At 41.2% G+C, this 26,582-nt stretch overlaps 1 protein-coding gene across 1 annotated transcript in view; it reads left to right on the top strand.

The window, feature by feature from the left end:
* The window catches only part of LOC124593880 (sterol O-acyltransferase 2-like), an 84,817-nt gene that overhangs the window by 19,957 nt on the left and 38,278 nt on the right, over positions 1-26,582 (top strand). Inside the window, exon 5 of the mRNA XM_047132227.1 lies at positions 7,605-7,753. Coding sequence (XP_046988183.1) covers positions 7,605-7,753 — 149 coding nt within the window. The remainder of the gene's footprint in view (positions 1-7,604; positions 7,754-26,582) is intronic.

Raw genomic sequence — 26,582 nt, forward strand, 5'->3', positions numbered from 1 at the left:
GCCCAATATATCGATGTCAAAATGGCAATGTGTAGTGCCGGTATTTTTACTTTATTTTTTCACAATTTTCGAAAACTATGTAAAAAGTTGTTCTACTGAAATTGTAGCAGCCTTTATCGCGCCCAGTATTTCTCTCTGACTGTATGAAGGGCGTATGGCACAAAAGGAAGTCCGATTGAACTCGGTGGTTGAGGTGCGAATAGAATAGACAGATTTCCGATGTCAAGAAATAGCACGCCTGCTGCGTTAAAATACAAAAGTCTAAATGTCAAGACAAGTCTTTACGGCGGTCGGAGACGTCCGAGGGGGAAATACTGACGTAATCGGCGCTTGGCGCTATCAATAGAATCTGCAGTGTTTAGGTTCACCACGCAATTTTTGACACAACTATGTCCCTGGCGTTGGGAAAAATGAAAGAAAGAGGAGGTCGACGTGAAGGGTTCCGGACAAATCAGATATGTTACGAAGCGGAGCGACGGATCCGTGTGACACTTTCTATTGTCCCACTTACGTGCAGTTACTATTGTTAGCAAAGTGGTTGTCGCCAAGCATGAACGTGCATGGTTTTCATTTCAATTTTTGGACTGAGGAGGATAGACAGGCTGCTAGCTTATTGATGTACAGAACATCTATTAGTAAATCGATACTTAAATGTACAGTTCTAAAACTGGCAGTATTTTACGATGTGGAGCCGATATTTTAATAGGCAGGTACGAAGATATTTTTTCGTTGATGTGTCTACATTTTTCCCAGATATATCGAGAGCCGATATCGATTTCTTAAAAATTCCGACGTATCGGATTCCCGATATTTTTTAAAATATAAGCAGTCCTAGTAAGGACATCTGGTCCCCTTTGCTATAAACCAATCTCCTTTACGCTCTTGATTGGCACGTTACGTAGTTTTTTGGTGTAGTTTCGGGTGTACAGCAGACTTGTTCAGATTTTGCGCACAATGTGTGTTTAGGAGACAGTCGCAGTCCTCTCTAGGTTCTGAGAGCTGTGATAGGTTTCTCGCTACCTGGACACAAATGGCTGAGCTATTGCTGGTGTCGGGCAACTGTGTTTAGCCAAGTTAAGACTCCCGACTTCAGCTACGTATACCAACGCCCAACAGCCATCAAATTACATGATCCAGCTCCTGCATGGTGACGATTGACCATTTCAGCTCAAGGAAAGTGTTTTGAGGTGGTGGAACAAAACCTGGAATGTACTCTACGCACCATGTCAGAATACAACCAGGAAAATTCCTTTAAACAAAATCCCTCAAATTCACAAATCAGGGCTTTCCATATACACTTCTGACGTCAGCGTGGGGTGATCAGTAGTATTATGAACAATGAAAAAGTTAACAATTCCCAAGATCACTAAAATCATTAATTGATACAGATGACTGGTTTCAGCAATTCTGTTTTGCCATCTTCAGATCTGCGAAAGATGATACCGAAAATGCTAAGATACAGCAACAAACATAGCTAAAAGCATACATAATATATGTAAAATTTTCAATACGTGGAATAGCAATATACATATGTTTACATACTCTTCTTCACTACAGTAAGTGGTACTATACATGTTGGTATCGTGAGCTATACTAGAAGTCGGCATGTCAGTTTTAAAATACAGCTCTGTACACACACATTGTTGCAAGGGCTACAAATGCTCACATTCACCACCATTTTAAAACTGCCAGATCCCATTGTAAACATTCTTTGTCGTAATAAGTACACCGGGTAGTGCATTGGTGGTACAGATATCATTTAACACTAGATTAAGGCATAGATATATTATTTCATATAACTGCATGTGCTTAAATTATTATATAACATAAAAGCCAAGTTAGCATCCTATAATTTTTTTAAAAATCGTCTGAAAAACATGTGCAACATCCACAAAGCGTAATTTGTGTAAACCTTTTTATACCATTCTAAAAAAATTCTAAAAGCATTTCATGAACATTCTTAATCCCTTACCGAATTTTCCTTTACACAAAATCACGACCACTACAAAAACCTATAACCATTTAAAAGCTTTGTATGTACAGCGTATGGTATCATGTGTAGGGTAATAGTAATACTTCAAGGGATGGCTTGATATCTACATGAACGTATGATAGTTCATGAAGAATACCTTCAAGGTAGGTGTACCAACAATGGAGCTATTTAATGTTTGTACTTTCGTTGTCAATTACTATGTTTACATAAGTTTGTGAAGGAAAACATTTCACTTGAGACCTAGGTGAACTCTCTCCCAATGTTAAATACCACCAATGTAAAATTATTACACCATGATCTAGGATTACCAGCTCACGCTTACATATACCTTTTCTAGAACGATATTAATCTTAGACGGCTAATGCCAAAATGTCTACATGTACTGGAATATGAGCAGTGTCTAAATCATAATTTTAAAAATATTTTTACAACAAATCCATAAGGAAACTTTTCATACATAATTACATTGTATACCAGGCTTTCTCTAAAAAATCTTTCTAAAATATTCATAGAAATACTTTTAACCATTATTAGTATCAAATTACATAAAATGAACTTAAAGTTACAAAAAGTTCTTGTCTTAACATGCCGTAAGTCATCTAGTTTTATTACATTTTCAAATACTCGAAATCAAAAGTACAATAAATATATTGTAATACTTTTCATCTGGAAAGTATACACTGTACTTACTTACCAATGGAGCTACAATTAATATTTTGCTTTTTTGTTCGCAGACATCCTATTTGTACTAGCTTGTATACATCATCTCATTCTAAGTCTAGGTGCAAGCTCGTTACCGATGTCCACCTGCAAGTTTGTCACCCAAAGTTCAGGTTAAATCTCTATTTTCCATGATCAACGCCCAGTTGTAAGCCCCTTTTATATTACAAATGCTCGTAAAATAACTAGTGGTCTAGTTTTAGTATTCATTGATATGTGTTTAATATTCACAGGTATTCTTTCTGGATGACCATCAATGTGCGAGCGTGTACACCATCTTAATTTCAATCTATCCCGAATTACTTGGAATCAACGACAAAAATTACGTATGGGACTATAAATAGATGAATTATTTTCCATTTTTTACGTGTCATGAGGAATTCTAATAGTTGTTTTCGATCCAGTCATCAATCTACCTAACATTTATTGCCTCTTAATGTGATGCATAAACGTGATTACTTATGACAACGCGTCATGCCACGTCTAGCCGAAATCTCGGCACCCGACATACTCTTCCGTATACAACGTTCAACGTTGTCTCTCGATGTCTAGGTATCTTCGTTTCTTTGATATTCACACACAATTATAAACCCATCTAGGATGGTAGCTACTGATCTCGTATTGCTAACCCTTCATACACATCTGTTGTATTATGATTACTGTTTTCGCGTGATACTCTTTTGATAATTAATATAAAATGTGCTATCATGAAATACAGTATGGCCGATGGTTACATTATTCTGTCTACACCTCATGATATGTTAAGTCATTATTATAAAACATAAAGGTACATGACCGAAACCAAAATACAAAATTTTTGAGAACATCAGATTGTAAGCTGCACAATTTTAGATCGCAGTCAGTAGAAAATCTACTACACACTAAACATTGTTATTACAGATTTTAATTTGATACCTTCTGTAATCTGTATATAAATGGTATTTCTTGTGAAGGCTAGGTGGCTGTTACTGTAGCAATGAGCACATTGGAACCTGAAGTCTAGGTAGATCAAAAAATATTTCTCCTATCACCAGTAACGCTTAAAAATGAAAGAAGTCAAAGAATCTAATCACATTCTACGTCTAAACGTGCATAGTTAAAGATTTCGTCTGTTTAAAGACGCGCTTGGACCTAATTAGAAGTATAACAGCTCATCAAAAACAGTACAAAAATTTGACCAGAGTTCAGCTGATCGTTCAACAAACGTTAAGGATGACGCATTCGATTGCCATTTACCTGCAAAGTCTCTAAAATCTTCAACCTCCTCCCTTCAGGGGCTTTATGTAAGACTTCAGTCTTGTGCCTTATGTTTGTAATATTACATTTCTTGACACATGTTTCCCGACCATAAAATTCTTGATATTCGCCACAATCTTACGTACTCCAGTCTTTCCATATTTGTCTTAGTCTTTCTTAATATTATGTCTCAAGTTTTATTTTATTGTGTTAGCAGTATTAAATGCAAGCTATTTTTTAAAAAAATTGCCGTTTTGTTCTGACACTTTTCTTCTGTATGCAATGGTAACAAATTTACATAAAAATTTTATTTCAAATAGTTTTGTTGTACAGTGCTATTACCTAAATTCTTTTTACATTTTTATTACAGGTCATCTACTAGGACACTACGGTAGTCATTTACCACAGCGATATAAGCTGGAGTACTTCATTAAATACTTCATTACCATGCTATATAGAATTGCAAGATTACCGTTAGAGAAAGTATGTACAGACCTAGAGCTGCTGACTCTTAAACAAATCGCTTACTTTAACAGAGATTGCAATCCCACATGATGTAAGAACTGTTCATCTGCTATATTAAACATTGGAAGAGTGTTTACCTAGATATCAGCGGATCACACTGCACATAGGCGTCAGGTGATAAGATTCAATCTACATCTCGTGTGACGTGTTGTCTTCCATAAGCTCATGTGAACATAGTAAGTGGCAAAAAAAGTACAAACATTAAATAGCTCCATTGTTAGTACGCACACCTTGAATGTATTCCTGATGAAGTGTCGCGTCTGTGCTTGTGGATATCGAGCTACTCCTTGGCGTATTAAAATCAACCTACATGTGATGCCATTAGCTGTACATATAGAGCTTTTAAGTGATTATAGGTCGTCCTATTGGTTGCGATTTTGTATAAAAGAAAATTTGGTAAATTCATAAGACTGCTTATGGAATGTTTCAAAAATTTTTTTCTGATCTAAAATATTTGTATAAATTGAGTGTTATGAAAGTTGCGCGTGGCTTTTATAGACGATTTTTAAAAAATGTTGAATGCTGGTTTGGCTTACATGTTATAATAGTTTGGGTTTACGTAGTTACATGAAATAGTAGATCCGTGCCTTAATCTAATGTGAGATGGTATTATCGATTTGTACTACCACTGCTCCATGTGATGTACTTACGTACCAATAAGAACGGTTACGATGGGATCTGTCAGTTGTAAAAAGGTGGTGAATGTGATCATTTGTAATAGGTGTGTACGTGGCTGTTACTTTAAAACTGACATGCCAACTTGTAGTACAGCTCACGATACCAACACGTGTAGTACCACTTACTGTGCTGAAGGAGAAGACTGTGTAATGTTGTAAACATAGGTATATTGCTAGTCCATGTATTGGAAATTTTGGATATAATTGTGTATGCTGTTAGTCACGTTGGTTGCTGTATCCTAGCATTTTCGGTCCCATCTTTTGAAGATCTGAACAACACAGAACTGCCGAAACCGGTCATCTATATGAATAAATGTTTTTAGCGGTCCTGGCAGTTGAAATGTTACTTCCATCTATGCCCAAAACAAGCAGACTTAAAGGTGGATGTATCATGCAGTGGCCTCACCTTGGAGCACGCGAATAAACGGACATAACTGGACCTGTTAGTGACGTACAAAGATCACTGGGAAAATACTGTCATAAAGACCCAGCAAGAAATAATATGAAATAATTGGCTATCAGTGAACGCAGAACTTGACCAAAGGTCCTGATAACCACTGTCGGGGTATTGTGGTTCATCACAGAAAAACTTGCCCGGTGTGATTCAGATCTGTATATGTCAAAAGGGTCAACTTAGCTTTAAATGGAACTAACAACCGCTTGCATGAAACGCGCGCCATTCGGCGAACAGGGACAGAGTGGCCGGATTTACGGACATGAGTTCTCGAAGAGCTGGTCACAGACACACTGAGGGACTTGGGAATACCTTGTATGATGCTATACCTTATTTGGATATTCCTGTGAACTTGCGAGACTTAAAATCAGCAAGAGATTCCTGAACAAAGATCATACCGAAAACTACCAGGAGACGCCCAGCGCAATGAACTTGACAAGGAAGTTTCGGAGAAGCGTTAACTGCCTCAGAACAGGTGTAAGACAAGTGAAGGCAAATCCAATCAGGTAAGGCCTTACAGATGTGACGAGAGACGGAATTGTAGCGAATATCGGGATAAGAAGTCTCCTGAATCAACTGTCCCTGTAAAACTACCCTCTGCGAATTACGACAGGGACGCAAGAAGGCATTGGACTAGACCCAATTTTGGGCTGAGAAATATCGATTTCTGGACACAAAAAAGTAAAATAAATTCAGTGCCCGCGTGGTTTCGTGAAGTAAGCATTCTCTCTGAGTTTCGCAGACCTGCTGGGTGAGACGGCCGGAGACATCTTAAATAATTGAAACATCTACTAACAGTGTTTCAAAGGAATGGGTACTCAAATCGGCGATCTGAACGGGCGTTGGAGGTATTATCCGCAACAGTTGAGGAAGAAGTTAAGATTGCGAAAGGGAGCCAAAGAAGCCGCTGCCTTACGCTGGCCGAGAGATGGGTATGCGTCTACGGGAATATGATACTCCCATGCATTTCGCTCAAGTTAAACAAGATAAAATATGTTCTTCGTAACGTAAGCGACATGTGAATGTGGGATGTGTTATATGACAGAAGGCTATTAGAACGATCGAGGAGAGGTGAACTGAATATTAGCAGCACAACCCAGTAAAACTACCAAGCAAACCAGCTGTCACAGAGCACTGTACCGGGCACAACTATGAAATTAAGTACAACTCTAGCGTGGTGCAAATGCCAAGTTTCTGGAACAGTGTAAGTCATCGATCAAAATAAAGGTTTTGGTAAACCTAATATTATTACAATGAGTTTGAGTTTCGGACAATTTTACTGCAATATTTTATGTGGTCACTGTTACGTAGGTTTCTGAGCCGTGCGGGGTAGCCGCGCGGTCTCGGCGCCTTGTCACGGTTCGCGTGGCTCCCCCCCCCCCTCCCGTCGCAGGTTACAGTCCTCCCTCGGGCATGAGTGTGTGCGTTGTCCTTAGCGTAAGTTAAAGTTAGATTAAGTAGTGTGTACACTTAGGGACCGATGACTTAAGCGATTTGGTCCCATGGGATCTTAACACAAGTTTCTAATTCCAAATATACAGGTTTCTGCAGAGGACTACTGATACATTTTGTTTACCGAGGCTATTAAATATTCACTCCGTACAAGAGTCTGTAAATATTACGTATGTGTTCAATCAGTACTGTCCTCATTGGTCATTCCTATGGAGATCTATCGACATGCTCTTTGCATTGAATCTGGTGAGTCGACTCCAGCAGTGCTGTAACTGTTCCCTGCAAAATTTTTGGTAACACAGTTCGTGAAGTAGTGGAATTTGTCAGGGTACCACACAGTAATCACCACGTGGATAATTTCAGTAATTCTTCACAAATTTTGAACGAAGATAATTAATTATACAAAGTACTGAAATGTGACTCTGAACAATCGCTACAATTGTTTGAACAAGGAAAAACGCCCTTCAGAAATTGTTTAAATGAGCACGAGTAGAAGAGAGTTGATTTTTTTAGGTGTTGGAGGAGTGGTGTGTTGTGTACATTGCAGAGTGAAGCTTGGCCTGTCGCTGGTGTGGTGGAACTTCTCCGGGTACCACACGGTAATCACCACGTGGCTCTGCATGCAGGCCGCCACCTGCTGTCTGTACGCCGTCTTCTGCCGCTGGTCTGCGCTGCGGGTCGCTCTGCCTACTAAAGGTCAGTTACCGTAGGTTAAGTGAGCTTACAAATTCGAGAAACATTATCTAGGGAGACAAGAGGTGCAACACGGTTAGGTGCTATTGTGATACAGAAACAAGATGGTGTAGAGGTATTGGGGTTCTCTGGTGGCGATAGCTGTGCAGCCCAAGTCAGACAGCACGAAGAAATATGAATACTTCATGTCCCAATAGTTATTATGGAAGACCCGTGTCCACGTCAGGCTGTTGGTGGTAGGTATCAGACGCGTAGTCCACAGTGCAGGATGTGTGGATGAGGCACACCCGTTACTCACTATGGCCTGTCACCTTCCAAGACTAACATTCATGGCGGCCGTGCTGTGCTATGCTAGTGCCAGTGGTATTATTCATCCGTACGCCACTTCAACAAGGATGTGGTACTTCTATCGGGATTATATTTGAAGAACAACAAAAAATAACCAATCATGTGTACAGATCTAGTTTAAAGATGGGACATGGGGTCTGGTGTCCTTACAGTAGAAACCATCCCAGAATTTGCCTAAAGTAATTTTGGGAAGTCACAGAAAAACTGAATCATTATGGCCGGTAAAGACTGGAGCCTGCACTCTCTCGAATACAAAGTCATTCTGTTGAAAACATTGCTACCTCATTCGGTTTGTCCCTACTGTACAATATTGTTTTACGAAAAAGTTACTAAATAATGTAAAAGACTAGTGCTACGTTATTCATTCGTTTCTCACTCCCACTCGATCGTAACACTAGCAACACAAACTGAAGCGCCAAAGAAACTGGTATAGACATGCGTATTGAAATACAGCTATACGTAAACACGCAGAATACAGCGCTGCTGTCGGCGACGCCTATATAAGACAACAAGTGCCTGGCGCAGTTGTTAGATCGGTTACTTCTGCTACAATAGCAGGTTATTAAGATTTGAGTGAGTTTGAACGTGGTGTTACAGTCGGCGTACGAGCGATGGGACACAGCATCTCGGACGTAGCGATAAAGTGCGGATTTTCCTGCACGACCATTTTACGAGTGTACAGTCAATAACAGGAAGCCACTAAAACATCAAATCTCCGACATCACTGAGGCTGGAATAAGATCCTGCAAGAAAGGGACCATCGACGACTTAAGAGAACCTTTCAACTTGACAGAAGTGCCGCCCTTCCGCAAATTACTGCAGATTTCAATGCTGGACCATCAACAAGTGTCGGTGTGCGACCCATTCAACGAAACTGCGATATGTCCTTTCGAAGCCGCAGGCCCACTCGTGTACCCTTGATGACTGCACGACACAAAGCTTTACGCCTCGCCTGTGAGAGTCAACACCGACATTGGACTGTTAACTGAAAACATGTTGCCTGATCGGACGAGTCTAATTTCAAATTTTAACAAGCGAATGGACGTTTACGAGTATGGAGAGAACCTTATGAATCCATGGACCCTGAACTTCAGCAGGGGACTGTTCAAGCTGGTGGAGGCTCTGTAATGTTGTGGTTCGTGTGCAGTGATATGGGATCCCTGTTACGCCTAGATACGACTCTGATAGGTGACAAGTACGTAAGCATCCTGTCTAGTCACGTGCATTCATTTATGTCCATTGTGCATTCCCACGGACTTGAGCAATTCCAGTAGGACAGTGCGACACCCTGCGCATCCAGAATTACTGCCGGCCGGAGTGGCCGTGCGGTTCTAGGCGCTACAGTCTGGAACCGAGCGTCCGCTACGGTCACAGGTTCGAATCCTGCCTCGGGCATGGATATGTGAAATGTCCTTAGGTTAGTTAGGTTTAATTAGTTCTAAGTTCTAGGCGACTGATAACCTCAGAAGTTAAGTCGCATAGTGCTCAGAGCCATTTGAGCCATTTGAACCAGAATTACTACAGAGTGGCTCCAGAAAGCAGTCTTCTGAGTTTAAACACTTCCGCTGGCCACAGAACTCCCCCGACATGAACAGTATTGAGCATATCTGAGATGCCTTGCAACGTGCTGTTCAGAAGAGATCTCCATACCCTCGTTCGCTCACGGATTTATGGACAGACCTGCACGATTCATGGTGTCAGTTCCCTCCAGCACTCCATCAGACATTAGTTGAGCCCACGCCACGTCTTGTTGCGGCACTTCTGCGAGCTCGCGGGGCCCCACACGATATTAGGCAGGTGTACCAGTCTCTTTGGCTCCTCAGAGTGGTTTCATATTATTACACTAAATACAGTATGAGGACCATAATGGAGATTTCATGTACCCATTTTGCGTAAAGCGACTTCCTATTTGCTACCGTCAAAAACTGATTGAGCACCTCCTATAGCAAGTGAGATGACCTCAGAAAGAGAATGTCGTAGTATTAAACATAGCGTAGTCTTAGGAGTAACGCTTTCATGAAAATAAACAGCGTGAAAGTTTAATGTGGGACGTTTATCTCTGTTCTTATTTCTTACTTTTTTTTTATCAAACCAGTAGTCGGTGGTACGATTGGTTCACAGTCTAGAATATATTGCTTACTACATACTTTTAATAATTTTTCTTGGGAATCTCTTCAACCTCCTTGGGCTATATATTGTGAAGTTTCATTCCCTCGTAAATAATTCTGTTTTGAGTTTTATATTTTTCCTTTCTTTGTGAAGGAAAGTTCGGCCTAGCTCCTGTTCCATGATCATAGACAAAGCTATTTGTGCAATTGTAATGTTGCTTCTGATACGTATAGGTGGTGCATGAAACTATTTGCATGGCGTAGTTAAGTCAGTGTTTTGAAAAGGTCCTTACAATGTGCTTGACTATTTTTGGTTATTATTCTTATTGCTGTTTCCTGTAGCTGATAACTGTGTTAATGTTTTGTATGTCTGTTCCCAAGAAATGAATTCCGTAGTTCGGAACCGAGTGTACATATGAATAGTTCGTAACTAAACGTCACTGGCTATTGCACACTGACGACAGAACTGGAAGGGCGTGACGTGCTCGTGACATTTTCTTTCCAAGTATCTTCATGCGTTCATGCAATTTCAACTGAGAATCAATATACATTCCTAGAAATGTTGTTTTTGTAGCACTCTATAGAGGTGCTGGCTATACTGAAGTGTCATTTTCCTTTTTTAAAACTGATTTAGGAACCAGGTTTTAAATTGCAAGACATTTCCAGGGGCAGATGTGGACTCTGACCACAATCTATTGGTTATGAACTGTAGATTAAAACTGAAGAAACTGCAAAAATATGGGAATTTCAGGAGATGGGACCTGGATAAACAGCATACACCAGAGGTTGTACAGTGTTTCAGGGAGAGTACAAGGGAACAATTGACAAGAATGGGAGAAAGAAATACAGTAGAAGAAGAATGGGTAGCTTTGAGGGATTAAGTAGTGAAGGCAGCAGAGGATCAAGTAGGTAAAAAGAAGAGGGTTAGTTGAAATCCTTGGGAGACAGAAGAAATATTGAATTTAATTGACGAAAGGAGAAAATATAAAAATGTAGTAAATGAAGCAGGCAAAAAGGAATACAAACGTCTCAAAAATGAGATCGACAGGAAGTGCAAAATGGCTAAGCAAGCTTGGCTAGAGGACAAATGTAAGGATGTAGAGGCTTATCTCACTAGGGGTAAGATAGATACTGCCTACAGGAAAATTGAAGAGACCTTTGGAGAAAAGAGAACCACTTCTATGAATATCAAGAGCTCAGATGGAAACCCAGTTCTAAGCAAAGAAGGGAAAGCAGAAAGGTGGAAGGAGTATATAGAGGGTCTATACAAGGGCGATGTACTTAAGGGCAATGTTACATAAATGGAAGAGGATGTAGGATCTTTGGTGTGACGTCATAAGCGCGTGACTGCGTGTGAGATCGCTCTAAGTTTTCATCTATTTTTAGGTTGCAGATATATATTTTAACGGCTTTTGTGATAATATTTACTATATAAGTGACTTATTAGTGGTTTCTTCAGTCACCTCTGCCTTTCTTGTGTTGTGACCTGATATTTGTGAGTGTTTCGTATCGAGCAACTTAACCTCTTACCCGTGTTTACATTCCGCGCTGACCAGTTGCAGCTGTAGCGGCGCATCGAAAGCTAAGTACTAATTAATTGTTTGTGTATAGTAGTTTATTTAGGAACTATAGTAGTCTTCAACCGGTGTTCTTGGTGTTTTCCGGTGAAATAACTTCAGAAGAAATTTTTGCGAACTGCTTTCAGTTTCGTTAGTGTCATTAGACGTTTGATTTTCTTTCTGTGTTAGTATTTTATTATATTCTCATTTGTTGTTGATTAATACTGTCAATAATAGTAGTTACTTTCCTTGTAGAGCAAGTTTGTGATTATTGTAGTCAGTTTTTAACATCTTCTTATTGCAGTAGTGGAACTTAGATAAAGTTGTTTTCTTGTTTCAATAACTGTAAAATTGTACCATGAGTGAGAAGTGTGGGCTTTGCCGTAGGTTCGTGAGTAGTGGATTGCGGTGTGAGACTTGTTCGAAGTATTTTCACTGGGGGGAATGCAGTGGGGAAGCCAGTGGGCATTCTGGTGAGATCCTCTCCTGGAACTGCAGGTTATGTAGCAAGAGTAAGTTGATAGAGGAGCAGGAGCGTAAGATCTGTGCCCTTCAGGTGCAGTTGAAAAACGCGCAGGAGGAGCTAGATAGGATGAGGAGGGAGAAGGGGGTTGGGGAATGGGAGCTGGCTGTTGGTAAGAGATCTGTTAGGAGGAGATGATTTTCAGGTAGTTTTACTATTGGTGTTTGTAATAGATATGACCAACTGTCAGAGTCTAGTGGAGAGGAATCTCTAGTAGCTGTAGATGTAGGAAGTATGCAGCAGACCTCAGCAGTTACGGTGGCCAGGACAGTTGCAAAGTCTAAGAGAAAGAAGGTTCTGCTGTAAGGTAGTTCTCATGGTAGAGGTGTAGGCCAGCAGTTGCAGGAAGTTTTGGGGAGTGAGTACCAGGTCACCAGCATTGTGAAGCCTAATGCAGGATTGGCTCAGGTGACTTTTAACATAGGGGAGTTATGTAGGGATTTTACAAAAGAGGATCAGGTGGTGATTGTGGGTGGGGCTGGTAATAGTATTGATAGGGATGGGGAGTATGACATAGATGGTGACCTGGAAAAGGTAGCCACTCAGACTGGCAACACGAATGTGCATTTCGTGGAACTGTTTCATCGTCACGATCGGCCACATCTTAGTACAGCCGTCAGGCGTAATAACATGAGACTTGGGGGGTGCGCTAATGACAGAAGGCATGAGTCACATTTCAGTGGTGTCGGTGGAGTCTATCAGCAGGACGGGTTTCACTAGACATGGCCTGCACCTCAACAGGTATGGAAAGGGGAGGTTGGCAAAGCTTATAGGTGACAGCATAGGTGGGGGTGGTGGGATCACTCATGGGAAAATTCCGGTAGTTGTGGGTATTACAGCTGTACCTTTTTTAGATTGAAGTCAGCTGACAGGTTTTCCTGCTTAAGGGAAGTCTCTCTAACAAAGAAACCACTTTCGACAAAGCTTAGGTATCCGATTAATGAGGGAATTAGTATATTTCATCAAAACATACAAGGCATTAGAGATAAAGTTAGTGAACTGCTTATAGATGTTGACTCTGAAATTATTGGTATATCTGAACACTTCTTAAATAAGGAGATAATTCAGAAGCTTCCTTTACCAGGATACAGGTTGGCTGGCAGCTTTTCTAGGAACTCTTTGCGGTGTGGGGGAGTAGCCATGTATGTGAAAAACGGTATCCCATTTGAGTCAATTGATGTTTCAAAGTACTGCACTGAAAAGGTGTTTGAGTGTTGTGTAGGTGTGGTTAAATTTAGTGGAGCTAAACTTCTTACTGTTGTTATTTATAGATCCCCAGACTCCGATTTCACAACATTTTTGCTAAAGCTAGAGGAGGTTCTTGGTTCACTTTATAGGAAATACAAAAAGTTAGTTATATGTGGTGACTTCAATATAAATTGTATAAGTGATTGTGCAAGGAAAAGGATGCTGGTAGACCTCCTTAATTCATATAATCTTATGCAAACCGTATTCTTTCCAACGAGAGTGCAAGGGAACAGTAGAAGAACCATAGATAACATTTTTGTTCATTCGTCATTACTAGAAGGGCAATCTGTTAGCAAAATGGTGAATGGCCTTTCAGATCATAATGCACAAATTTTAAGTCTAGAAGATTTTTGTGCTGCAACACATGTTAAATATAGTTACCAACATTTTAGGAAAGCTGATCCAGTTGCTGTAGAGACTTTTGTAAACCTTATCAAGGAACAAGAGTGGCAAGATGTTTATAGCGCTGATACGGTAGACGATAAATATAATGCTTTCCTCAAGACTTTACTCGTGCTCTTTGAAAGATGCTTTCCGTTAGAACGTTCAAAACAGGGTACTAGCACAACAGGCAGCCTGGGTGGCTGACTAAAGATATTCTTATATCTTGTAGAACAAAGTGGCAGTTATATCAAAACGTTAGAAACAGTCACAATCTAAATGCAGTAGCCCATTACAAACAGTATTGTAAGGTGCGTAAAAAAGTTACTAGGAAGGCAAAAAGTATGTGGTATGCAGATAGAATAGCTAAGTCTCAGGATAAAATTAAAACCTTATGGTCAGTCGTAAAGGAAGTGACTGGTCTGCAGAGACAGGTCGAGGATATAGAATCAGTGCGTAGTGGGAATGTCCGTGTTACTGATAAGTCGCATATATGTACAGTATTTAATAATCGCTTTCTGAATATAGCAGGTGAACTAAATAGAAACCTAGTCCCAACAGCGAATCATATAGCGCTCGCAGAAAAAAGTGTTCCGAGACTGTTACCTGAAATGCTCCTCCATGATACTGACAAGAGGGAGATCGAGTTAATAATTAAATCACTAAAGACCAAGAACTCTCATGGATATGACGGGGTATCTAGCAGAATACTGAAGTATTGTTCCATGTGTGTTAGCCCAGTACTTAGCCATATCTGTAACTTTTCCTTTAGGAGTGGTCGGTTTCCTGACCGATTAAAGTACTCGGTAGTGAAGCCACTTTATAAAAAGAGAGACAGGGATAATGTTGATAATTATAGACCTATTTCTATGCCATCGGTGTTTGCTAAAGTTATCGAGACAGTTGTATGTACAAGTTTACTGCAGCATTTAAATTCACATAATTTGCTGTCAAATGTACAGTTTGGTTTTAGAAATGGCTTAACAACTGAAAATGCTATAGTCTCTTTTCTCTGTGAGGTTCTGGACGGATTAAGTAAAAGGTTGCGAACGTTAGGTGTTTCCTTTGATTTAACGAAGGCTTTTGATTGTGTTGACCACAAAATATTACTGCAGAAGTTGGAACATTAGTGAGTAAGGGGAGTAGCTTACAATTGGTTCGCCTCTTACTTTAAGAACAGAAAGCAGAAGGTAATTCTCCGCAGTATTGAGAGTGGTAATGATGTTCAGTCCCAATGGGGCACGGTTAAATGGGGTGTTCCCCAAGGATCGGTGCTGGGGCCACTGCTGTTTCTTATTTATATAAATGATATGCCTTCTAGTATTACAGGTGATTCAAAAATATTTCGGTTTGCTTGATGACACCAGCTTGGTAGTGAAGGATCTTGTGTGTAATATTGAAACGTTATCGAATAATGTAGGTCATGAAATAAGTTCGTGGCTTCTGGAAAATAATTTGATGCTAAATCACAGTAAGACTCAGTTTTTACAGTTTATAACTCACAATTCAAAAAGAACCGATATTTTGATCAGACAGAATAGGCACATTATAAGCGAGTCGGAACAGTTCAAGTTCCTAGGCGTACGGATAGATAGTAAGCTGTTGTGGAAAGCCCATGTTCAGGATCTTGTTCAGAAACTAAATCCCACTTTATTTACCATTAGAACAGTATCTGAAATAAGTGACATTTCAACACGAAAAGTAGTCTACTTCGCATATTTTCATACGCTTGTGTCATATGGTATTATTTTTTGGGGTAATTCTTCTGATTCAAAAAGGGTATTTTTGGCTCAAAAACGGGCTGTTCGAGATATGTGTGGTGTAAGTTCGAAAACCTCTTGTCGACCCCTATTCAATAGTATGGGAATTTTGACATTGCCCTCACAGTATTTTCTTTAATGTCGTTTGTTAGCAATATTAGCTTATTCCAAAGAGTTAGCAGCTTTCACTCAGTTAATACTAGGCAGAAATCAAATCTGCATGTGGAATGCACTTCCTTGACTCTTGTGCAGAAAGGAGTGCAGTATTATGCTGCATCCATTTTCAATAAGCTACCACAAGAACTCAAAAATCTTAGCAGTAGCCCAAACGCTTTTAAGTCTAAACTGAAGAGTTTCCTCATGGCTCACTCCTTCTATTCTGTCGAGGAGCTCCTGGAAGAGCTAAAAAATTAAGCAAATTCCAGTGTTACATTCTTGATTTTCTTTATTTAAACTAACGACGTGTCGCCTGAATATGTTTCTTATATTTCATTTTATCTGTTTCTACAATCGTGTTATAATTTCATGTATTGACTCTTTCCATGACCATTGAGACTTCTCCTTAATGTGGTCCTACGGAACAATAAATAAATAAATAAATGAAGATGAAATGGGAGATACGATACTGCGTGAAGAGTTTGACAGAGCACTGAAAGACCTAAGTAGAAACAAGGCCCTGGGGGTAGACAACATTGCATTAGAACTACTGACAGCCTTGGAGAGCCAGTCCTGACAGAATTCTACCATCTGGTGAGCAAAATGTATGAGACAGGCGAAATACCCTCAGACTTAAAGAAGAATATAATAATTCCAATCCCAAAGAAAGCAAGCGTTGACAGATGTGATAATTGCTGAACTATCAGTTTAATAAGTCACGGCTGCAAAACACTAACGCGAATTCTTTACAGACGAATGGAAAAACTGGTAGAAGTAGGTATTAAAATCCATGGAGAAGAAATAAAAATTTTGAGGTTCGCCGATGACATTGTAATTCTGTCAGAGACAGCAAAGGACTTGGAAGAGCAGTTGAACGGTATGGGCAGTGTCTTGAAGCGAGGATATAAGATGAACATCAACAAAAGCAAAACGAGGATAATGGAATGTAGTCTAAGTCGGGTGATGCTGAGGGAATTAGATTAGGAAATGAGACAAAATAGTAAAGGAGTTTTGTTACTTGGGGAGCAGAATAACTGATGTTGGTCGAAGTAGAGAGGATATAAAATGTAGGCTGGCAATGGCAAGGAAAGCGTTTCTGATGAAGAGAAATTTGTTAACATAGAGTACAGATTTAAGTGTTAGGAAGACTTTTCTGAAAGTGTGTGTATGGAGTGTAGCCATGTATGGAAGTGAAACATGGACGATAAATAGTTTGGGCAAGAAGAGAATAGAAGCTTTCGAAATGTGGTGCTACAGAAGAATGCTGAAGATTAGATGGGTAGATCATATAACTAATGAGCAGATATTGCATAGGATTGGGGAGAAGAGAAGTTTGTGGCACAACTTGACTAGAAAAAGGGATCGGTTGGCAGAGCATGTTCTAAGACATCGAGGCATCACCAATTCAGTATTGGAGGGCAGCGTGGAGGGTAAAAGTCGTAGAGGGAGACTAAGAGATGAATACACTAAGCAGATTCAGAAGGACGTAGGCTGCAGGACGTACTGGAAGATGAAGCAGCTTGCACAGAATAGAGTAGTATGGAGAGCTGCATCAAACCAGTCTCAGGACTGAAGACCACAACAACAACAAAACTGATTGCATAATGATCAGTTGATGGGTCAGCTTCTGGCGAGGCGGCTAAGGCGTAAGCAAAACGGATTGCCGGACTGCCGCGGCGTGTGGCGGACACCCCATGGATTTGTCGCTGGAAAGTCCTCTGTTCGATCCTTGGCCCGTCGGTGCTGCGGATAGATCACCCCAGCCAGGCAGTTATCAGGATGGCAGTACAGCGATGGTGACTTCACGGGGAAAGCCCACGTTAAAGCAGACCCCCGACTCGATGACTCGCCGTCAAGGACCCAGCATGATTAGGCGTTCCAGCGCGGCCTTTTTGAATATACCAATATGACTGACCAATTACCAGTGAATATTGTTCTTTTCAGAAGTAAATTTATATACTTGTATATTTGTCTAGCGTAGTGCAGGAACTCGAAATGGCACGGACTCAACAAGTCAATGGAAATCCCTTGTAGAAACATTCAGCCATGCTGCATCTATAGCCGCCCATAATTGTGGAAGTGTTAACAGTGCAGGATTTCGTGCACGACCTAACTTTTGTCCCATAAACATTCGATGAGATTGACGTTCAGCGATCCGGATGGCCAGATAATTCACTCGAATTGCCCAGAATGTTCTTCAACCCAATCCAAACAACTGTGGCCCGGTGTCATGACGCAGTGTCATCTGTAAAAATTCCATCTTCGGTTGGAAATACGAATGACTGCAAATGTTCTCCAAGTAGCCGAACATAACAATTCCCACTTGGTCCATTTGGACCAAAGGACCCAGTCCATTCCATGTAGCCACAGCCCACACAATTACCACCAGTTTCCACAGTACGTTGCTGAGAACTTGGAACCACGGCTTCGTGGGCTCTGCGCCGCACTTGAACCATACCATCTGCGCTTACCAATTGAAACAGCGACTCATCTGACCAGGCCACAGTTTTCAAGCCGACTGGGATCCAGCCCATATGTTACGAGCCCAGGAAATGCGTTGCAGGTGTTCTGTTACTAAAGGCACTCGCGTCGGTCGTCTGCTGCCATAATCCAGTAACGCCAAATTTCACAGCGCTGTCGTAATGGATATGTTCGTTGTACGTCCCACATAGATTTCTGCGGTCATTTGATGTAGTGTTGCTTGTCTGGCGGTACTGGCAACTCGATTCAAACGCCGCTGCTCTCGATCTTTATGTGAATGCCATCGGCCACTGCATTGTCCGTGGTGAGAGGCAGTGCCTGACATTTGGTATCATCGGCACACTCTTCACACTGTGTGTCTCCGAATACAGAATTTCCTAACAATTTCCGAAATTGAATGTCCGTTGCGTCTTGCTCCAACTACCATTCGGCGTTCAGAGTCTGTTAATTGCCGTCGTGTAGCCGTAATCACGTCGGATACCTTTTCACATGACTCACCTGAGTAGCTTTGTCAATGCACTGCCCTTCTTCCGTCGCCTCTATGCATATTTGTGTGTATACTTATGAAACTGAGTCAAAGGCTGCTGAAACTTTGTTTTAATATCTAATCTCTATGCAGAGAATGTCTAACAGTTGACATACAGACTTCAAACTGTGACAACATCACAAGAAAACATAATCCGAAGATGAAATTGTCATGTTAAAAAGACTACACAAATCACATGATTTTCGGTCGTAGGGACATGACTGACTTTGCTCTGTGCCCTGTTGTCGTTTGAAGGAGCCCATATGTTTTGTCATGGCGGATGTGGAATGAACAGGAATACAGTCCTTTTGTTTGCACTGAACGAGCTTTATACGAATGTGTTTTTCGTCCGTAGCGTGGTCTGTGGTATCGGAGTTTTTCCAGGCGTCAGTATTTTCCTTAAGGAGCACATTTGCAATTGCATGCACGGCATCAGTTAATTTTCTTCTTACACCTTGGACCGTCTAACAAATCCTATGTTTGTTACAGGTCATCCGATCTTGAGAGTCGATCGTTTTCGCCATTTTTGTGCTAATTTACCACAATAAGATGGTACTCGGCTTCTGTACTAAGAGTAAATAACTAGCCTCGCACTCCAGCACGCTTCATGTGAAACCAAACTCGGACTTTCCTCACATGACATACTAAAGGTATGGATGAGCCCAACCAGGTAGATGCAGTGTTTCGTGATTCCCGAGCAGCGTTTGCGTTAGTGCCACAGCTACGCTTATTGTCAAAAGTACAATCATATGGGTATGAAGTGAAATTTGTGACTGGATTGAGGACATTTTGGTAGGGAGTATGCAGCATGTTACCTTTCACGGAAAGTCATCGCCAGATGTAGTAGAAACTTCAGCTGAGCCCCACGGAAGTGTTCTGGGATCCTTGCTGTTCATGTCGTATATTAATGACCTTTCAGACAATATCAATAGTAAAATCGCACTTGCAGTTATCTATAATTAAGTACTATCGGAAAGAAGCGTAAATATTGTCAGGTTTTGACAAGATTTCAAAGTGGTGCAAATAATTGTCAACTTCCTGTAAATGTTCACAGTTGTAAAATTGTGCTCTTCAGAAAACGAAAAACGTAGTATCCTAAGACCATAGTATCAGTGTGTCACTGTTGAAATCGGCCTACACGTATAAATACTTGGAGGTAACACGCAGTAGCGATATGAAACGGCATGGTCACATAGGATCAGTCGTGGGTAAAGCTGGCGGTAGACTTCGGTTTATTAGTAGAATACTGGGGAAGTGCAGTTAGTCTACAAAGGAGATTCCATACAAACCACACGTGCTACCTATTCTAGAATATTGCTGAAGTGTGTGGGGCCAATATCAAATAGGATTAACGGGGGTATTGAACGTATACAGAGAAGAGCAGCAAGGAATGGTCAGACTTGTTAATCCGTGGGAGTGTCACAGAGATACTGAAGGTACTGAGCTGGCATACTCTTGCAGAAAGACGTAAACTATACCGAGAAAGTGTATTAACAAAGTTTCGAGAACAGAATTAAAATTATGACTCTAGGAATATAATACATTCCCCTACGTATCGCTCACACAGGGGTCGTGAAGATAGGAACAATTACTGCATGGACAGGGGCATTCAATCGGTAATTCCTCCCGCGCTCCATACGTGAATGGAACAGGAAAAAACCCTAGTAACTAGTACAATGTGACGCACTCTCTGAAAAACACGGAGTGTAGATGTGGTTATGAGGGAACGAGTCGACGGGTGGGGAGCAGCTGCTGCGCCATCTTTCCGACTCGTCATACTCGTTGAACAGCAGCAAGGCAACATAGCAGTGACGTACAAACGGCACCTCGATTTCTAATGTATGGAACGCAATCATTAGAGTCGTCCTCGCCCCGTTTGATCTCGAACAACAACAACAACGACGCTGGAAATTGACGGAATGGAGCGCTGGCGAGGTGGCGAAACACTTCACCAGCTGATTAAATTAGGCAGCACAATTACGGCAGCGGTTCCTTCCCTTGACTTGCATCACTAAAGTGTATTGGGAAGTTGGACAGAGTTAGGAGCTATTGTGTATGCTGTCGTTCTCCTGGTGGCATATGGAAAGTAAGTCTCAGGTCTGAAGCACTTACATACCAACGCTGGATGTCAAACACGCGGCGGCGCGGTTCCTTCCGTCCCTTTACGTCGTACCTGCACCTACGTGTGAACATTGTCTCAGCAGATCATCAGTAGGGAAATCGAGCGAAACCTACTGTACTTCGACGTGAACCAGGCTGCTATTAAAGTCACTAATCTAAGTTTAGGGAGAAAGTTTTCACACGAAATGAAAGGTTGTAAATTTTGTCCTTAATGTATTCTGAAACTTGGGTGAACAAGTATCACCGCCAAGCCCGTGCTAGTCTTAACACAGTCACTCACAATCCCTTTTAATCACGTTAGCAAGTTTATGGTGTTGCATTTCCCGAAATCGTAACAGCTACAAAAATACGGATTGGTTTTGATTGAGAATGCTCGACAAATATTAAGTCTGACGGTACCTAATGCAGTCACAGTTATTAGCCACCGACCTGCTCAATACGCCACGCGGAATTTCTTTTCTCGTCACGAAATTCACTTAAAAATTTCGGAATATGTACACCCCCATCGGAATAATTATGCCGTCACTTTACAACACTTTTGATGTATGAAACACTGCTAGATCCGGCAACTTATTTCCATCGGTACTACTACTACTACTACACACGTCCGAACTGTTTAACGGCTAGGCTCCGACTCCCCTCTAGAATACTCTCTTCTCTACTAGCAGAGAAAGGAGCGCGAAGAATATTGCTTTACCATTGGTCAGTTTACTCTACAGCAAATAGCAAAACAACATTCTCCCGCGTCAGTCCGCACTTTCATCAATAACCAATCGCAAAATAGTAAACCTAACGATTGCACTTTTTACCGACGTAATTATCTAGCATGCTGAAGTTTTGTTTATGCATAAAGTTATTTACTATTGTTATTTATACCTGAAATAACTTTCCCTTTACCATAAACTTACTTGACAAATGTATTCTACAAAAATCCCCTTCGTCCACATCCATATTTCTTCGAAATGTTCCCACACTATATCCCACTACATCACTCGTTAAACAGTTATCTCCATATTAACCTTAAACCACTCACACATCATTCATACTGCTAAAACACGTTTATAACATTTTACATACACGAAAAGACTTAACACTTTATGAAAATAGTAGAGCAGTTTATGAAAAACATTCTACTACTTTAGTGCACTCTAGTGGGCACAATCGAAACTAAATCAGTCCCCTATCCAATACTGTCCTCTATCGGCTGATACATAAACTACGTGCGCGTCCAGTCTCACGTCACCATCTCACTATCCAGCTCTGAGACACATCTCCCACTTAACCGCCTCCAAGGCAGGATCAATATACGGCGCTACGCCTCAAACAGTACAGCGCAGAGTGGACCATGCCGTCCGGCAATGATTGCTACAAGGTTCTTTCATTGCCAGCCAAATGGCTTCTGGACGCCAGGGGCGATCCCTGTTGACGATGTCACACCCCTCTGCTGGGAGAGTATTCAAGTAATCCTCCAAATACTTTGCTGTGTTCATCTTAGGGTGGGTCTGTATCTTTCCAGATGAAGCTGCTGAATCCAAGCACCTCCTGCAAAACTCCAATAGCAATGAGGGTTAAATTGAATCTGGGGTTGTCATTGCTAGAAACGTTGACCGCGAGTTTAGCCGTTTCTTGACGCACTGTGACTAGATGGGCTGAGAAGTTTCTTCTGTCGTGCTACGTCTAACGGGGCTGTTCTCTAGGTCAGGGCTTAGGTCGCGGTTTAGGGACAGTTTGCACTTAACCAACATTGGCTACACTGTTGAGCCAAAACATTACGACCGCTGCACAGTGCAAGACTGAAAGCCGCCAGGTGGGGCTGAGGGCATGAAACATCTCTAATACCATCTCCTGGTAAGATTGTCGGAAACTCAACTTAGTTGTGCTGCTAACAAATGCAACAAATTTTGCATCGGCCGATTCTGCTCAAACTTACGTCAGACTCTAATTGACAACGTGGTGTTGGGAACTCTTACCTAGCGGCAGTTTACCGGGGTACACATCTCTCTGTTGATGCTGACCTACCTGCCAATACTGTGTCCTTGAAGGCCAGCCACACTTCGTCGACCTGCCGAATTCACCTGACCTTACCTCCAGTGCAGTTACCAGTACGCTGCTCTCCAACATGTACATTCTGTCTGATTAAGTTTTCAACAGTCACACATGGGAAATATTACTAGACCTACAATTAAGATACTAATTCTGGTGAAAGCGATCAGTGTTGTGGAATCCAGTGTATTCAAAATAAGTGTTTGTGCATTTGTAATTTCATGGAAACAAAATCACAGATGGCACTTAAACAGAATTCATAGCTTGCTCAGACATGAGCCAGTTCTTAAGGAGAAAATATTTCCTGCTTTCCAGCTTGGCATGTATTCGCGTCAAGTGCTCCTTGAAAGGAGGTGTCCTGTCTTAGGGGTCCTGGCCGGTGCAAAAGAGCAGTAACTTCCAGACAAGCCAAAGAGTAGAAGCTGCCACATAATTTCAAAGATTTCTTAACTAAAATGAATTAGTTACAAGAAACAGAGTAAACTGACCAAAAAGTAATTTGACATTTAAAATTGTTGGAAGTACTCATAGCTCTTATTACGATGATCATTTCTCCCAATGCAGATTCCTGACGAAATAATATTTCCAGATTCATAGGAGACAGTTGATGATTGAAATTTCGTGAAAACATCAGAGCGAAAAACGCCTTTGTCTCAATGATTGCCCCTCCCCCCGAACTCTTATTATATGCATGATTCACTCTCCTATTTCACGATAGTACGAAACGAGCTGCCCATCTTTGATTTCTTCGATGTCCTCCGTCAGTCCTATCTGGAAAGGATGCCGTAGGACACAGCAGTACTGTAGCAGAGGATGGACAAGAGTATTGTAGGCAGTCTGTTTAGTAGACCTGTTGCAACTTCTCCTTGTTCTGGCAATAAATCAGTGTGTGTTTTGCCAACCCATTAAATTAAATTATCTATGTGAATGTTCTCCTTTGTTGCTCCTAATTGAAATTTTTAGGTATTTAGTTATCTTGACCGTATTTAAATTTGTGGATTTATTTGTACCCGACATTTAAGATTTCTTTTCTTAGTCATGTGTCTGACCTCACACTACTACTTCCTCAGAGACAACTGCCACTTTCCTGACCGTACAGACATTTTGTCTAAATAATTTAGCAGTTTTGATCTTCTGATGATTTCTACGTGACGGTGGATTACAGCAACATACACAAATAAGATGGCTGCTCAGATCGTTTGCTAAGTTGGTTATATGGATCAGGAACAGTAGAGGGATTATAACACTTCTTTGAGGAACGCCAGATATCACTTCAGTTTTATTCGATGATTTTCCTGTCGATATGTAATGGTCTGTCGATAGTGCTCACTACTTCGTGTTTCCCAAGGATATCTTCTGAATCCGTGCCGTCTGTGTCAGTAGACCGTTTTCTTAAATGTAATCCGTAATTCTGGAACACAGTAATGGCCCATAACCCTCCTGCAAGTTGACATCAGTGATACGCGTCCTTAATTCATCGGATTAATCCTACTTCCTTTCTTGAATATTGGTATGATCTGTGCAGCTTTCCAGTCTTTCAGCACCGATCTTTCGTAGAGTGAGCTGTTGTATGTGATGGCTAAGTATGTCCCTCCAGAATGAGATGTTCACTCTGCAGCGGAGTGTGCGCTGATATGAAACTTCCTGGAGATTAAAACTGTGTGCCGGATCGAGACTCGAGCTCGGGACCTTTGCCTTTCGCGGCCAAGTGCTCTACCAGCTTTTCCGCTGCAGAGTGAAAATCTCATTCTGGAAACATCCCTCAGGCTGCGGCTAAGCCATGTCTCCACAATATCCTTTCTTTCAGGAGTGCTAGTTCTGCAGGGTTCGCAGGAGAGCTTCTGTAAAGTTTGGAAGACAGGAGTCGAGATACTGGCAGAAGTAAAGCTGCGAGGGCGGGGCGTGAGTCGTGCTTGGGTAGCTCAGTTCGTAGAGCACTTGCCCGCGAAAGGTAAAGGTCCCAAGTTCGAGTCTCGGTCCGGCACACAGTTTTAATCTGCCAGGAAGTTTAAAGTATGTCCCTATTGTACCATGATACTTCGAAAGTAACCTAAATGGTATGCTATCTGGACTGGAACACTTGCCTTTATTATGTGCTTTAAGCTGCTTTGCTACATCGAGGACATATAAATTATTCACGATGGCAGCTGTTCTTGATTCCAATTCTGGAATATTTGCTTGGTCTTCTTTGGTGAAGGAATTTCGGAAAACTAAGTTTAATAACCCCGCGTTAATGACACTGCCATCGGTAAGATTACCAATTGTATCGCGCAGTGAAGGTATTGTCTTGCAGCTGGTGTACTTCACACACAACCAGAATCTTTGAATTCCGTCACATTTGGACAGTTTCGTTCAAGGAAGCTATTAAAAACATTTTGCAGTGAAGCCCGTGTTAAGTTTTGAGCTCAGTAAATCACCAGTCTTGGAAAATGTGCGTTCTTTTAAATGTGGCATACTTTTTCATCGCTTCTACAATAGTGGTTTTGTCCCGTTTCATGTGTGAAAGGGGATCCGTACCATCTATTAATTTATTCGGTATATGTCTCTAAACTGCAACAGATGATATTTATTTGAATCGATGCCACATTTACATAGCTGGCAAGGATCGGAAACTGTCAGCAAGCCTACAAGCAGAATTTTTATCTGTTGTTTTAAATACATATATTTTGCTTTTACTTTTTATGAATTTGGATGTTGCGGTGGCCAGTCTCGCTACTACGATCATGTGTTTACCAATTCCTGTATCCGTCATAAGCCTATTTGCTCAGAATTGTTTGTTGCTAAGAGGCCAATACGTTTTCGCAACCATTTACACTTACAGGGTTCCTGAAGTAATCAGTCAAAATTATTTTCAGAGAAAGCATTTAGTAGCACTTCCGACGCTGTACTACCGGCTCTGAAATTCATTTTCGCCAACATATCGAACGTAGACTGAAGTCACCACCAACTGCAACTGTATGAGTGGTGTAGGCCCTACCTATTCGAGATGATACTACTGTTTTCTTTGAACCGTTTAGAAACTGAATCACCTGTGTCTGCGGATGGTGAAAAGGAATCAGTTTTTAATTTACTCCAGTTGGCATGTATAACCTCTATCCATAATAACTCCCAGGAACTATCTCCTTCAAATTCACTACAAGATGAACTACTTCCAATAGCAACAAACCAACCGCTACCAACTGTAAGTAATTCACAATGACTTATGGAGGTAACTCACAGGTTCATACAACTTTTATCAATGATGTATTTTCAGCATACATGGTAATTCCGTGACTGAAGTTCTGAGTCACTGCTACAGTATTAAAGTAAGTTGACAGATAGGTCCTTCAAGCAAGTCTCTGAATATACAGGGATGGTTCTACATGATGGTGGCTGTCGCTTCGTGGTGTAGAAAACTATGGTCATTTGTACTCCAGAACACATTTAATTCTTGCAGACTAGTTGGTAAGAGCTGACTGAGCCCGTAATTCTGTCAGGAGTCTCCACGACAGCATCTGGAAGCATCGTCTGCGATGCTAGCGTCGACTTGGATGACCGCTTACTGTGTGCGTTTTTCGCTGGACTGTGCTGATGACTTC

This window comes from Schistocerca americana, chromosome 2 (genome assembly GCF_021461395.2).
Source record: "Schistocerca americana isolate TAMUIC-IGC-003095 chromosome 2, iqSchAmer2.1, whole genome shotgun sequence".
NCBI classification, from domain to species: domain Eukaryota; kingdom Metazoa; phylum Arthropoda; class Insecta; order Orthoptera; family Acrididae; genus Schistocerca; species Schistocerca americana.